This window comes from Pseudorasbora parva, chromosome 17 (genome assembly GCF_024679245.1).
Source record: "Pseudorasbora parva isolate DD20220531a chromosome 17, ASM2467924v1, whole genome shotgun sequence".
Lineage (NCBI taxonomy): Eukaryota > Metazoa > Chordata > Actinopteri > Cypriniformes > Gobionidae > Pseudorasbora > Pseudorasbora parva.
The window spans coordinates 17,121,266-17,136,000 of NC_090188.1; the positions used below are offsets into that span (position 1 = coordinate 17,121,266).

The following is a 14,735-nucleotide window of genomic DNA, read 5'->3' on the forward strand; positions in this document are numbered from 1 at the left end:
GCTTTTCCCTCCCCTTTCACGGCTAAATAATTAATGGCTAAGCCTCGTCCGGCCCCTCTGCTCTCCAGTCTCTCCTAGCAATGTGTTTGGATTCAGTCCAAACTGCAGGAGCACCTTAAAACAATCACGAGCAAAACAATAGATCAAAAAGAGTCCTTTCTGTCCGGTTTGAGTTGAGTATGCAAACATCCTTCATAAGAAGGTGAAAGAAACGGTGAGAAAAACATGTTAAATGCCTTATCTGCAGTCACCAGGACAGAGCTGATGGGATCAATGAGAGGGCATTTCTGCCCAGATGAAATCAGGCCTTCTGGGTTTGTAACTGCAAAGTATTAAACAAAACCTAAATGTGCTGATGTTATAGCACATTCGCAAACAATATTACAGGCTTTAAAACCTAAGTAAAATATTTAAAGATTAAGATGTTGCTCAGGCGTTCAGCTAATGCGGTTACCACAGTAACAGACTGGGATTAATTGGGGCCTTTAGCAAACAAACATTTTGAACACTTCACTTCTTTGCTGAATCAGTCATCCTAAAAAAGTTAAATAATCACCTGCAATATCATACTGTTAGCTGTTCCATTTTAGTGGATGGTTACAATGGCTTAAAACAAGAAAATCAATTTGTAGTCAAAATTCATATTTGCCATAATACAATTCACAAACAGCCTACAAATGGTAGTTATATTACTTAAAGTAATAATAGTAAACAAATACAATGTTCTTTGGGAGGAGGACAATTAGATATGTTATCATTCACTATTATCTGATATAAAATTATAATTGCATGAATGCTAGTTTTAAACCAGCCAAAATTGTATATTTATATGGACAAAATCTGCTGCCATTATCCATTCTGGTGCTTTTCTGCTACAAACTGTAACCTAGAATTTCATTATTATTATTAGTGTAATTAATGCTTGTATTTTATGTTTATTGCTATTAAAACAAATTTTGTATATTTAAATCACATTCAGACAGGTCCCAAAATAAGGAAAGTGTTACCCCCCAAAACATTTAGAAAAATTATATACATCTCATCATTGATGATTCTTGGCTTGACCTGAACAATTTTCTGAGAACATAATTAAATTAAGAATATAGATAATAATTTGAAAAGAACATACATTTAATATCAATTTAACTTTTCCCTATTGGTAGAAGGATTACTAAATTAAACTTGTTAAGGTGACATGACAATTTGATTTGCACTGATTTTTTTTTTTTTTTTAACTGACCCTTACACAACCTTCAACTGTACACTGCTGACAGTAAGGTAAATGTCGCTCCATGTTCAGGCTTTAGTATTTCATTGGTCAAGTAGTTTTCCTAAAATAACATCAGACTGCAATACCATGCTAAAAATAGAAGAGGGTAAATACAAATTATTGGTTTTTCAATGACAGGTTCAATGGACTGACAGGAACTCAAGGTCATATGCAGCTTTACTTTTTTGGGTCATGGGAACCTAGAGTCTTCTTTTTCTATATTTTAAAAATAAAAATGTTCTGTGGTTAGGCAACGGAGAGCCATTAAAAATATCAATAATTTTATTGTAACATCTAAAAGTGGGTTGTGGGACAGTCTTCTTTTTCACACTTGATTTTGCATTACTATGAAAATCGCAATGTTTTATAGCAAGATAGAACATCAGCAATACAGGCATATTGTTCTCTTTGATGTTCTAAAAGTCCGTCTTACACAGTGTTAGTGTTCACTTTTTCTTTCTTTTCCCTTTATTTGTTGAAACGGCGTCATCTCCATTTTGGCTCTGCTCTCTGACCCATTCTTTCTGCAGTTGCTCTAGCAGCTCTTTTGTCAGTAGTCCATCACGCAACAACCTTGAGCTCAGTGAAGAATCCGCCGACCTGAGCTCTTTTCTTTGATTATGGGTCTTTAGCACTCGTCCCCTCCTCTGTGGCAGTGTGTCTGAATTAGGAAGTCTTGTGGAGGCCGTGGTTTCTGCAGAGGCAGATTGATTCTCTGTGGCACGGATAAGCCGTGTGATGTTCCGCACGCCAACCTGGATGATTCCATCCAGTTCCTTTTGAATCTCACGGATGAGGTTAGCATCTGGGAACATGTCCATGAAGCGATAGCTGCAAGTGGAAAGCAGTCCAAGAGGATACAAATTATGGATGACATCATTGGAATAGAGACATTTTTATATATTGCTTTCTGATTTAATTCTAGAATTCAAAATAAATATTTACAGGTGTTTGGGTTCATCTTTAGGGGGAAAAAAAGATAATACATTTATACCTGAGCCAAAGGTAAAGATCTAGCACATCATGGACAGCCTCCAGGTGAACCAAGTCCTTGATGTTTTTGGGAGGGGCCAGGGGCCAATTCATATGTCGACACACCCAGTCGAATGTCAGAGGCTCATCTCTACTGAACTGTCTGGCAAACTACAAAGGCACATGCACATTTTTTTTTACAGCATTTATTAGACATTTATAATTACACTATTATACCATTCATATTATTCAGTGTTGCTATTGTTGCAACTATTCAAAATCATTTACAGTAATTGAATTGAAGCTGAAATAAAATAAAATATAAATATTATATAAAAAACTTAAATGAGAAATACTGCCTTGGCAACTAAGCAGAATAAGTTGTAGTACTAAAATGACAAACTGAAACCTATATAGAAATATACTAAAACCAAAGGGTTACAGTTTACAATAAGGCTCCATGTATTAACCTGAACTAACAATGAACAATACTTATAAGGCATTTATTAATCTTACATTTATTAAAACATATTAAAGGTGTCATGAACTGGCTTTTAAAAATGTTTTATACCATTGTTTGAGGTCAACTAATGATGTTCGTGTGGTTTTTACATTCAAAAACATCATAACCAATAAGTAATAGGCTCTTTTTTTCCTACACTACAAATTTTCTACACTGGTTTTGAGTACCTCTCCTGAACGCGACGCATTGGAGACTTGGAAGTAAATGCCCACGGCTAGGATTGGATAAAATTAGCATTTTTAATGAGTTTAAGCTCCCCTGTCAGCCAGAATGATTCTCTCATTCACAGGGCTCGTAAACATCTTTATCGAAACAAACACAATGATTTATTTCTCATCCACCCTCGATTGATTGGACTATAATTTTATATTACACATAGCCCGATTCCAAAGTGAAATAAAGTGAACATGTCTTCCCCACGTGAGTTGGAACTTTATTTTTAATGAAGTTCAACCACACATTCCTAATATTAGGATCCGAAGGAAGCTTATGCAGCGACGGTGTTCTACCACAATCAGGAATAGCGCAATATCTTAATCTTCCTCTGCATGTTTATTGTTGTTGACCAGCTAGCACGAGCCGTTCAGCTCCATGAGTCGGTGGGCGAGGCTACTGGATAAGACACGCTGTAGAGGAGGTGTTTCGTCGCTCAATGACGTAAGAATGAAGCACACGACCGTTTGCGGAGCCTGGTGTCTATAAAAGCTTTTCTTGAACTAACAAGGAAGTTTTCAGCTCTGAAACTTAGAAGATATTCTTCTATTACCATGACCTTTTATATCTCAAAAGCTCAAGGGAAAGTTGATTTCTCAATTCATCACCCCTTTAAAATCAAAAGTTAACAAAGATTAATCTCATTAGTTAGTTAATGCATTAACCAGACTTAACTAATTGAACCTTATTGCAAAGTGTAACCCAAAACCCCCATCAAAAGCATAACAAAAATACGAATCAAACTAATACAATTTATTTAAAATAAAACCTGAAAATGTAAAAATAAAAGCCAATTCAAATTTTAAATGGTATAATAGTACATACATAATACCTAAATAACAATGCTACTATATTAATCCTATAACTTTTCTTAAAGGTGCCCTAGAATGATTTGAAACAATATGTTAAATTGTTCTCTGATATCTACATAGAGGGTATGTGGCTTATTTAAGGGCAAAAATTGTCCAGATATAGTTTTACAGGTCCATTTACAACCCTATAGCCTCGTGAGTCCTGACAGAACACAGACAGACTAAATGATACTTTAAGCAAAACATCTCAAACGGAGATTGATAAAATGCAGCTTACTTGTTTATTGGTGTTTTCAGATCAACCGCGCACGAGAAAGAGCGCGCGTTTGTGCAGTTGCCAGATTTCAGTAATTTAAATCCCCCAAACAGAGCTTTTCTGTGAAAAGAACTCGTATAATACCCAGTGATTTACTTAAACATGTCCAATCTGGCAAGCATATGCACGCAAGCTCTCTCGCGCACGGGTGATCTGAAAACAGCAATAAACAAATAAGCTGCATTTTATCAATCTCAAATTGACTATCGTTTTGACTTATATGGTGGAAAAGATGACGTTTGCTAGAAAGATTGTGTGCAAAGTATTTACTACGGTTGTATTTTGTAATACAAAATAATATAAACCTGTCATTAGACACACTATTTAGTTTTGTATGTTACTTGGAGTATCCTATTATTACTGTACTAGCATCTTGCATCATCTAGACAATGTGGTCTCTCTAAGAAACTTTCAATTTACTCAGAAATTGTTTAAACAGCTAGTCAGTAAGTGGATAAATTACTTACTGCTTCAGGAAAATAGTTGCCCCTTTCAGTTTTAGACACTGCGTGAACCTTGCTTGAAATGGGCAGAACAAACGAAGGATTTGTTGTGGTATCCGATTATAATAAACCTCAACCATGTGTCATGAGAGACGTTTTTGCTATCTTCGAGTGTCTTGTTTACCACCAGTAGATTCGGCTTGTTTGGACAGATGCAAATGTAGGGGGCGTGCATATAAATGATCCCCAACACTGACGTCATGGTTGGGTTTATGTTGAGAAGCACTTTTTTTTCTGTTGAGTTTTTGATTTACGAGATTTACATAAGAAGTAGGAGGCAATGGTGTTTGAGACTCACAGTATTTGATGTCCTGGCATGTACTGAACTGTTATTATTTCACTATGGCAAGGTTATTTCAATTTTTCATTCTAGGGTACCTTTAATTTCTAAAACTTCATGTACAAATAGAAATTAACTGCTATACACATATTGTTCATTGCTATTTTCCTGTTAGCTACTTTAATCTAATATAATTTTATTTTACCACCTTATTATATCATCAAAATTTAACCAAGTATGCCTTAAAAAAATAAAAATAAAAATAATAATATGTACTTCCAGTTAAAGAGAGTTGCTATTTCTTCAGTGTAACAGCAGCCATCTTAGTGACAGTGTTCCCTACCATTTTTCAATTATTTTTCATTAATTATGAATTATGAACTATGAATTTCAGTTGTTTGTGATTTCCAAAGATTTAAAAAAAAAAATATTCATAAAATGTCATAATAGAAGTAACTTATTATTTTATGAATTTCCATGTTTGGAAACACACACACACACACACACACACACACACACACACACACACACACACACACAGACACACACACAAAACACCATTCCCTAAAATTTCCACGTTTTCTGAAAACTTTGCAGAGACAATGCAAGCACAATTTTTTGCTTGCCTGTTCTCCTGTATTATAAGTAATTTCTAATTAAACCAAATCAACTGACTAAAAACTCGAGCACAAACTACTACATTTTATATTAATCCTCAGTAATCCGTTTTCCACTGTGAAATATTCAGGTTGAGCTTTTTTAGGCAGTTCGCTCAGATTAGTGCGCTCACCTTTAGAAAGGATGTACAAACGAAGGGCTGCTTCTTGTTGATGGGGGCCGTGCAGAACACATAGCGGGAGCGCAGATTCAGAGGGATATGCTGAATCATATCTGCCAAGAATTTGAAGTCGTCTATGTTGCAGACAAAGTAAACTCCATCCACTTGTGAGAGACTCACAAATATATCCTGTACAGAGGAGCAGAACGGAAACATAGAGTGTTTTAAATTATGATGATTAACATCATGTTGGACGGAGTGTTTTAAATTATGATGATTAACATCATGTTAGACAGAGTGTTTTACATTGTGATTAACAGTCAGTAAAATTGTTATGCAAGAACATTGAATATTTAGACCTACAATGAGGTTAGAGAGAGTCGCATGGGGAAGATGGTAGGCAAACATCTCTATCTGCTCTGCTGTGGGGTGTAATCCTGCCATCTAAAATGAGAAAATAATTAAACCTTTTTGCAAACAACAAGTTTACTTTTACAATAGATAAAACTAGCCTTACCGCAATGGGGTCAACAGGCTTCCCCAAGATCTCCTTTAAAACAGTTAAGTCATCCCTCTGCATAGTAGTGACTTCACCCTCTTTAAACACAGAGCTGAAGCGTCCGGCACGACCAGCAATCTGCAGCGCCTGTGACGTGGAAATAGTGTCTAGCTCCTTCTCCCCCTTTTCATTTACATTGGGTTTTACCAGAGAGTTAAATATGATTCTCCTAATACTCCTGAAGGAAGTACAGAATCATTATTAGTACTTCGAGTCAAAAAGTTTGAGAACCACCAATTACATTTTCAGGGTGTATATATATATATAGTGTGTGTAGTGTACATATAGTATAGTCAAAATGTAAGATAAGATTACTAGTATGAAGTTACTCACAAGTTCAAACCCATTCCAATTGCATCTGTGGCAACAAGGATTTTGCAAGGGTCATCTGGATCATTAAACTTTTTTGCTTGAGCCAACTTGGTGCCTGTTGACCAATCAAAATATTATCTTAGTTTACAGATAAAATAAAACACCAGTTATTGTGAAATATTGTGATGTAATGACAGGACAGCAATATGATATCATCTCTTTGTCTGCCATTTCCTGGAGACAAAGCCGAGATGACTGCAGAACATCTAACAATTACACTTGTATTTTCAAAATATCAGCAGATACGTTTTCTGATTGGTTAGTTCTGATTGTTAGAAGCAAGACTTATATTTTGATAGTGCGCCAGACATTTGAGGGATTGTACTGAGAACACCAGAGTAGAAAAATACTTGAATAGGATAGCGGAATCAATTGCCATCTAAACATGTCTATTTTACAGATTTCTTTTCATATTTATTTCTAATTTATTCAATATTAATATAAATATACATTTAATATATTTAATATATAGGCTGTATACTGGCCATCCTGCTCTCTAAGATATCGGTAAACCACTACTTGTAACTCATTTTTATACGGTTTCTGATTAATGATTTCATATACAGGTGTTTGCCTTTTTTCATCTTCAGACAGTCTGACCAAAAACAAACAGTTGGGTACTTTTCAACTCTTATCTAGCTCATCCACAGTTATCATCAAATCTTCTAGCTACTCTCTAACAGTGACATAGTTTGTTTTAAAACATTCATTGCATGTTTAAGGCCAAAGAACAGGGTGTCCGCGGGGTTTTAAAAAGTATTAAAAAGTGATAAATAAAAATTGTCAAATTTAAGGCCATTAAAAGTGTTAAATGTAGTCTCAGAGGTATTATTTTTTCCAAATTAGGTATTATTTTTTCAGACTATCAGATGTCCTATTCGCGTTCGCGTTTGTTTGTTTAGATATGGGCTTTAGCGTATCTGGGCACATAATCAAAGATCTTAAGTCTCCGTCTCAACGTATGTTTGATGCTGACGTCATATTCAGCGGTCATTCGGCATCATCTCAGAACACTGCGCGCTCAACAGAAGTGGCTGGCTTACGCTTTATTTTATCCTCATAAGAGCAATCTTAAATGATTTATATAAAGTCTAAAATGAACAAAAAGAGTTGTGAGAGAATGAGGCGCGATCCATAGACAGTATATAAACAGTGAGATCCGCGTGTCTGTCTGCTCTTAAAGGGACAGCAGCCAATAAAGCTTCCTGTCAGTAAAGTTAAAGAACAAAGGGAACAGAGAAAATGACTCGCTGCTCTTGACTAAATAACTTTTGTAGCTTTAATAAGGATTAACTCTTTAATTCATAGTTTATGCAGTGCAGACTACATATAACTTTGATAACTTTATTACATTTCTGTATATTTCCTAACTGTTCAGACAGGATGGGCAGGAGTAAACATGACATTTATTATGGGTTTATGTTAGCATTGTTTTAAGTTTACTTAAATTAAAAACTGTTATATTTTTGAAGCCTAATAATGAATGTAAAAAATTTATGAAAAAAAACAAATTATGTAAAAAAAATATTATGTGATTAATAATCACATATTAATTAAACAAATATTAATAATATGTGATTAATCTAGTTAAAGTTTTTAATCGATTGACAGCACTAGTTTTTAGTATTTTGTTAAATTTAACAACTTATTACAGTTATAGAAATGTAATATTTGGCTCAGGTTTTGTTGTTGGAAAAAAAGCACTAAATCATTTAATTGCTGAATTACCAGTTATTAATTGAAATCAAATGTGTATCCGTAATGCTTCTCCTTAACCAACCTTTGTGAATGTTGAGATGTATTTTACTGTGTCTGAATGATAACTTAATACAGATTTCCTCCTGCTGTCGATTCTAAATATTATTTTTTGTATGTTATATATGTCAAAATCTATGTAAATAATAGAAAGGTCAAGATTAACACTTGCAATTCAGTGTCGTGATGGTTTTAAAAATATTCTGAAGGTAGTAAAAAAGGTATTAAAAAGTAGTAAATTTAACTTAAGGATTGCTGTATATACCCTGAAGAAGAGATTACTATTATGTAGGTGCAAGCTCAGCTAAGGTGTGACCTATAGTGTCATTGTGCATGTCTTAAAGGCAAAAAGAAGAGTTTACTATTGTTAAGCAGATGCAAGTTCATGGCAAGCTCAGCTAAAGCGAGACATACAATGTAAATCACTTACTAATAAAAATATATTATAGTGGCTGGCAATTTATTTTAATTTTATTTTTTTTAAACGCTGGCGGGTAAGAGTTAATACACAGTTCAATAAACTAAAATCAGATCATAAATGTACCATGTGGACCTTACCAGGGGGCAAGCTGCCATAAATGACGGCACACTCCAGACCACGGATTTCTATCTGTCGGCTGATTGAGTAGATGTCATTTTTGCTAAAGCACACGATGCAGTCGCCAGGTTTCAGGTTATCCAATGATTCCACTGCATGATTTGCGATTGAAAAGGGGGTCAGCCTCTTATAATTATGCACCTTAGAGACAAAAAAGAGCATTAATGTCAAACCGCACCAATGGGCTCAATATCTCACAACATCAGGCAAACCATTAAAATATTTATGTTCAAGACAACAACTATATATATATAACAAAAAAAAAGTTAATACGTTCATGTTAAATACTGTATAATTTCACACAGGCAAAAAAATATTACCTTGCACTTACTGACTGCAATAACCAAGCAGTCAGTAGTCTTTCCAATAATTCCAATAAACAAGTAATCTCTCAGACTCACCTCAACCTCTTCACCAGTGGTGAACATGAGCTCAGTGATAAAGTCAACTGCTGCAGGTTCTCCACACACATGGATCTCCTCAGCACACAAACCTATTCAGAAAGAGAAACTTCAGATTTGCATCTGCATGTATCTTACCATAGATTTGACCACACACATTTAAAATTAGCATAGTCTATGAGTTTAATATTTGTAAAATTACGAACTAAAGCAAACTAAAGATTAAAATGATTAAGCACAATCCACTGAGAAAATAGTGATAAATAGTCTACAGTGGGGTTAAAAAGCCAAATGCTTTTAATTTGCATTCTTTACTCATTTTAATTTAACTTGTTTCTCCATGCTTAAATAAAATCCCAATTGATTAATAAGCTTCCAGACTTTTGAGACCCCACAATGTGTGTAAAAAGTGTTTTTGTCAACAACAAAAAAAATCAACCCACCAAGAAGAGCTCTGGTCCAAGCCCAGCCTCTGGAGGGATCTTTGATCATTTGAATCTCATCAATGACTGCCACTTCATCTAAACAAAATATTCAAACAATAATATTTTATACAGTACATTCCAAAGGCTTAAAGGTAGCTTTACAGTCAATGCATGATTAATGAACAGCCAAGTCACACACAAAAAAAACCCTATATATTTATTTGTAATTAATTATTTTTTAAATATATTTTATATTTCTTTGTATATAATGGCTCGTTTCCACCGAGTGGTGCGGTTCAGTACAGTACAGTATGATCTGGGATGAAACCCTGATCTGGCTTGCGTTTCCACTGGCAACAGTACACTTAGGCATGGTGTAGCAATCAACGTCATTCTTGCACGAAGAAGAAAGCGACACAGTAAACAACAAAGGACCACATACAGCAGATCTTGATTTTGGTTATCTGGATGTGGCTGTTTGTCACAAAAAGACGACATGCTTGGTTTGACCCAAGGCTTCAGGCAGGCAAAACTGAAGCCAAAAAAGCATGCACAAGTAACAATTCTCTGTCAATCAATCAACGTTTTACCTCCACCCTTTAGTACTGGACTACTGTGCTAGGTACCCCCAACAGAAGGGTGCCAAAAAAGTGGTATGGTATGGTATGGTTTGGAATTAGGATACCATTCACAACTTCTGACTATGGAAACAAAAAACAAAAAAATGCGTACTGTACTGAACCGTCATGCAAAGAAAAGGAGCTAGTTCAAACTATAGTCTATATCTACAGATCTATGTAGTCTCACATATACTTTATAAATCACAACTGTCTATTTTTGTTGACATGCCACCGATGAATTGCAGAGCTGGTGCAAACATATCCACATAGCTATGATCAGATGCTTTCTGAATTGCCGTTTTCTCAAACCTTTTTGGTATGTTTATTTCGTTATTGAGAGGAAAGCACAGCACATTCATCTAAACAGTCACTTTCAGCAGCGTGGGTGGCATCTGGATGTTCGTTAACAGTTTAAATTGTTGCAAAAAATATTTCACAGTTTTTTTTTACTTCTAAGCAAAGAATGAAAAAGAACTTTTCTGCAAGTATATTGGGGCCTTGAATCACGTTCAATCTCTTGAACGTTGGTTCTCAAAAGTTGCTGTTCTCTTAACAGCCACTGGTATGGCTAATAATAAGCCTTTCTGAATTTTACATATAGCCCCTTTAAGATTACTATCAACACTCAACAAGTAGTATCACATTCAAATAATCATGTTCTCCATACTCACATGGAGTTGTGACACTGCACATCTCTATCGTAGACGCAATGTGGTCAGACTGTCTTCCTTGTGGATCAACAAATATTCTCTCTTCTCCTGTCACCAGATCACATGGCACTCCCTAATGGGAAACCATACATAGCAGCTCTAACATTCATGACTAATGTGTAATTAAATTAAATAGTCTTAGGAATGAAACTCACTGCATCATTACTCTTCTCATAGATTTCATGGGCCAGTAGCTTTAGAGGTCCACAGTAGACTCCAGACTTGGCTGCAAGGTACCTCTGGATGGCATGATAGGTCTTGCCGCTGTTGGTTGGTCCAGCGTGAAAAACAATCTTTCTTTGAATAGCTCTGGCCTCTGGATACCTGTAACACACATTTTTCATGATCAAAAGATTGCATTGGTAAAAATACTAACAACTGTAATGACTGTTTTACGGTATTGTGTAAGAAAACTTTAGAAAGTGCAGATGAGAAGGTTTAAACTATTGGGAAAAATCAAAGAATGAAACTCTCAGTACCAGTTTGCTGGGACCCGCAAGTCACTGATCTTGCGTAAATCGTCCATACAGTCCAACATGGGAAAAATCTGTTTGGCATGTCTCATAAAGTAAGGGAAAATATCATCTATGTGCCCTAAAATGAGGAAAAAGAAGATTATGTAGATAGGTTCCCTTAAAACTATGAAAATTATATGGAAAAATACAGTCAGTTTACTTTCTATATACAGTAAAAAATTAAATACCATGACATTTTATGTAATATTACAGTAATATACTGTTAATTATCTTATTTAGTCAAATTGCTGTTTATTGAATTATTTTGTGTGTCACCATAGCCCCTTTCACACTGCACGTCGGACCCGCAATATTCCCGGAACATTGCCGGGTCGCCTTCTGTGTGAAAGCAACCACGTCCCGGCATTGATTACCGAATTGAACCGGGTCGGGGACCTAGAAACATTGCGGTATTCGACCCGGGACGAGCTCTGTGTGAACAAAAGCCGAAACTAATGCCGCAACGTGTACGTAGTTATCGTGCGACTCCTAGAGCTTGTTTTTTCAATATTACAACCCTGCAGTGCCAGAAGAGCTAGTTGATGTTTTAAACACAGAGAGTGTTCGTATACAAAAGAAACTAAAATTAAACAAGCAGAAATGTGCGCAAACTGGACACAAGTTGAGACCACGGAGCTCCTTACTATCTGCGCTGAACCTGAGATCGCTCGCCATTACACGTCACATCAGGATGTCACGTGTCAACTCATTCCGGGACCGTTACGGGTTGTGTGTAAAAGCGCACATATTACGGTATTTCGCTGGCAGTGTGAATGGACCAAATCTAGCGGCCCGGGAACAAATGCCGGGTCGCATTATCCGTGTATTTGCCGGAATCGCAGTGTGAAAGGGGCTCATGATGGTGTTTTGTATTTGTATGACACTGTGCACACAGACATTACAGATTTTTTTGGATATTGTCAATTCAATGTCTGAAGCAAATACTCACCAGCTCCACAGCAGATGTCACTAAGAATGATGTGCAAGTCAGCATTTAGTGAGTTCATTTCCAACACACATTTCCTAAAACTGACAAACGCTTGATGGAAGAGACGAGCTGTTGAAGAACAAACAATGACACTTTTATGATGGAACAAACAAGAATGCTTTAGACCAGGGGTGTCCAAAGTCGGTCCTGGAGGGCCACTGTCCTGCAGAGTTTAGCTCCAGCTCGCCTCAACACAGCTGCTAAAGTTTCTAATATGCGTAATAAGACCATAATTAGCTAGTACAGGTGTGTTTAATTGGTTTTGAAGCTAAACACTGCAGGACAGTGGCCCTCCAGGAGCAGGATTGGACACCCCTGCTTTAGACCAAACAAAATGCAACAGCATCCCTGGCATACTGCTGTGTGTATAGTTTTTAGATGCACATGATGTGAGCCATTATGGTTGACCAATGTTAATAAACCCATGACCCAATAATAATTATGGGGCCATGCTTCTTACCATCAAGTCCTTGGTCAGCAGCCAGTTTTTGCATCTCTTTCCTTTTGTAGAATCTGTTCAGTACTTTGAGAATTTCACCTGTAATAGATAAACAAAGATCAGATGCATTTATTTTGCAATAGTTCACAAAATGTCCAGATCTTTAAAGGGGAAGTTTAACCAAAAAATGAAAATCCTACATTTACTCACCCAAGGTGTTCCAAACTTGAATTTCTTTCTTCTGCTGAACAGAGGATATATGGGTAACTAAACATTTGATGCACCCCATTAACTTCTATTGTAGGAGGGGGGGTAAAACTATCTTCAAAATACCTTCTATTGTGTTCAGCAGAACACACAAAAACTCATACAGGTTTGGAACAACTTGAGGAGAAGTAAATGATAGAATTTTCATTTTTGGGTGATCTATTCCTTTAAGCGAGTCGTCTAGAAAAACATCAGGATGGATAATGGACTAATCCATAATGGATTCTCAATAGATCTGTAATCCGTTCACGCGATTATATAATATACTAATAACACTGACATAACATACTTTTGTCCAGCGGTTGCGTCAACTCCGCGCCGATTGCCCCATCCCAGGCTTCATCACTTTTGACGGCGAGCGGTATAAACAGTGATGTGTCCAAGGGTCTCGATGAGTTGTCTGAAGATGAATGTCTTTTGGACAATTTTTCAGACGTCCTTCTTGTTGGATGCAGTGAAGTGTTGTTTGCTACTGCAGCTGTAGAGAAGTTTGTGCTAGCACATACCCGGTATCGGATGTTGCAACGCGACAACAAGTAAATACAGCGATTTACAGACATTTTTAGCTTCCGTTAATCAAGTGCAGCTGGCTGAACAGAATAATATAAAATGCCAGCCGCACTATTCATATTATAAACTTAATGTTGATAAGTTTAGCTACAGCAACAGAGCCAGAATCTATGATGACAAGGAGGTCAAGCTCCCTCAGTGACAACGTGCAGAAGGACCGAAGAATTTGTGGTGCCCAATGTAATGCCTGTTTTGTCCCCGATCCATATTTATTCCAAGTGTTAAAATCAACATTGGAAAATGTTAAGGAAATTGATGGGATAAAATATAATGAGAATACGTTCGCTATAACATACGCAACCTTGAAGGATAATCATTTTTTTTGGAATGTGGCACAAACGGGCACCACTGGGGGGGGGGGGGCAGTAGGCACGTGGTACAAACAGTTATAAAGACTCTTGCAGTGCTACCTTTACTGTATATTAGTGCTACCGAAACTGATTCGTTTTAATGTGGTCAATTTCGTATAACTCTAACAGCAATGAATTAAGAATACAACGTGGAAGCAAACACTTAGCACTTGTTTGGTATTGTATTTGATTATAACGTGATAATTTTACTTATGAGAAAAAAAAGTCCCAAATACTATTCAAACTTGTGACAATTAATTTATAAGAAATTCCAGTCATTTCTGATTATAGGATCGTTTTGATGCAAACGGATTCTGCTATAATTCATTCAGGTCCCTTTGCAAACTTAAGTACATTTTTAAAGTAGCCTACAAACCTCTCCCGATCGGAAACCGGATGGTCGGATGAATTTCTGGCGTGTCAGAAATTCTGCTCGCCCCTCGTGTGCGAGCAGACAAGCCGCGCTCGACGGCCGGACCCAACCGCTTTGGCTTTACAT

General features: G+C 36.4%; 1 protein-coding gene across 1 annotated transcript; it reads right to left on the reverse strand.

Annotated features, from left to right (window-relative positions):
* Window positions 1-1,534: 1,534 nt before the first annotated feature.
* Window positions 1,535-14,193, reverse strand: supv3l1 (SUV3-like helicase). The gene is made up of 15 exons (XM_067421841.1): window positions 13,606-14,193; window positions 13,071-13,148; window positions 12,572-12,679; window positions 11,587-11,701; window positions 11,263-11,431; window positions 11,069-11,180; window positions 9,796-9,873; window positions 9,353-9,444; window positions 8,912-9,092; window positions 6,560-6,653; window positions 6,185-6,404; window positions 6,031-6,111; window positions 5,680-5,856; window positions 2,265-2,413; window positions 1,535-2,101 (listed from the first exon to the last, which is right to left on the reverse strand). The coding sequence occupies exons 1-15, from the start codon at window positions 13,874-13,876 to the stop codon at window positions 1,717-1,719; spliced, it is 2,310 nt and encodes a 769-aa protein (XP_067277942.1). The 5' UTR covers window positions 13,877-14,193; the 3' UTR covers window positions 1,535-1,716.
* Window positions 14,194-14,735: the final 542 nt, after the last annotated feature.

Excerpts from the sequence above, each read along its gene's own strand:
- supv3l1 (XM_067421841.1), bottom strand. The coding sequence starts at position 13,876 with ATGTCTGTAAATCGCTGTATTTACTTGTTGTCGCGTTGCAACATCCGA. Across the intron at positions 6,654-8,911 it reads TTATGGCAGCTTGCCCCCTG|GCACCAAGTTGGCTCAAGCA; the intron begins GTAAGGTCCACA and ends ATTGGTCAACAG. Across the intron at positions 6,112-6,184 it reads AGCCTGTTGACCCCATTGCG|ATGGCAGGATTACACCCCAC; the intron begins GTAAGGCTAGTT and ends TTCTCATTTTAG.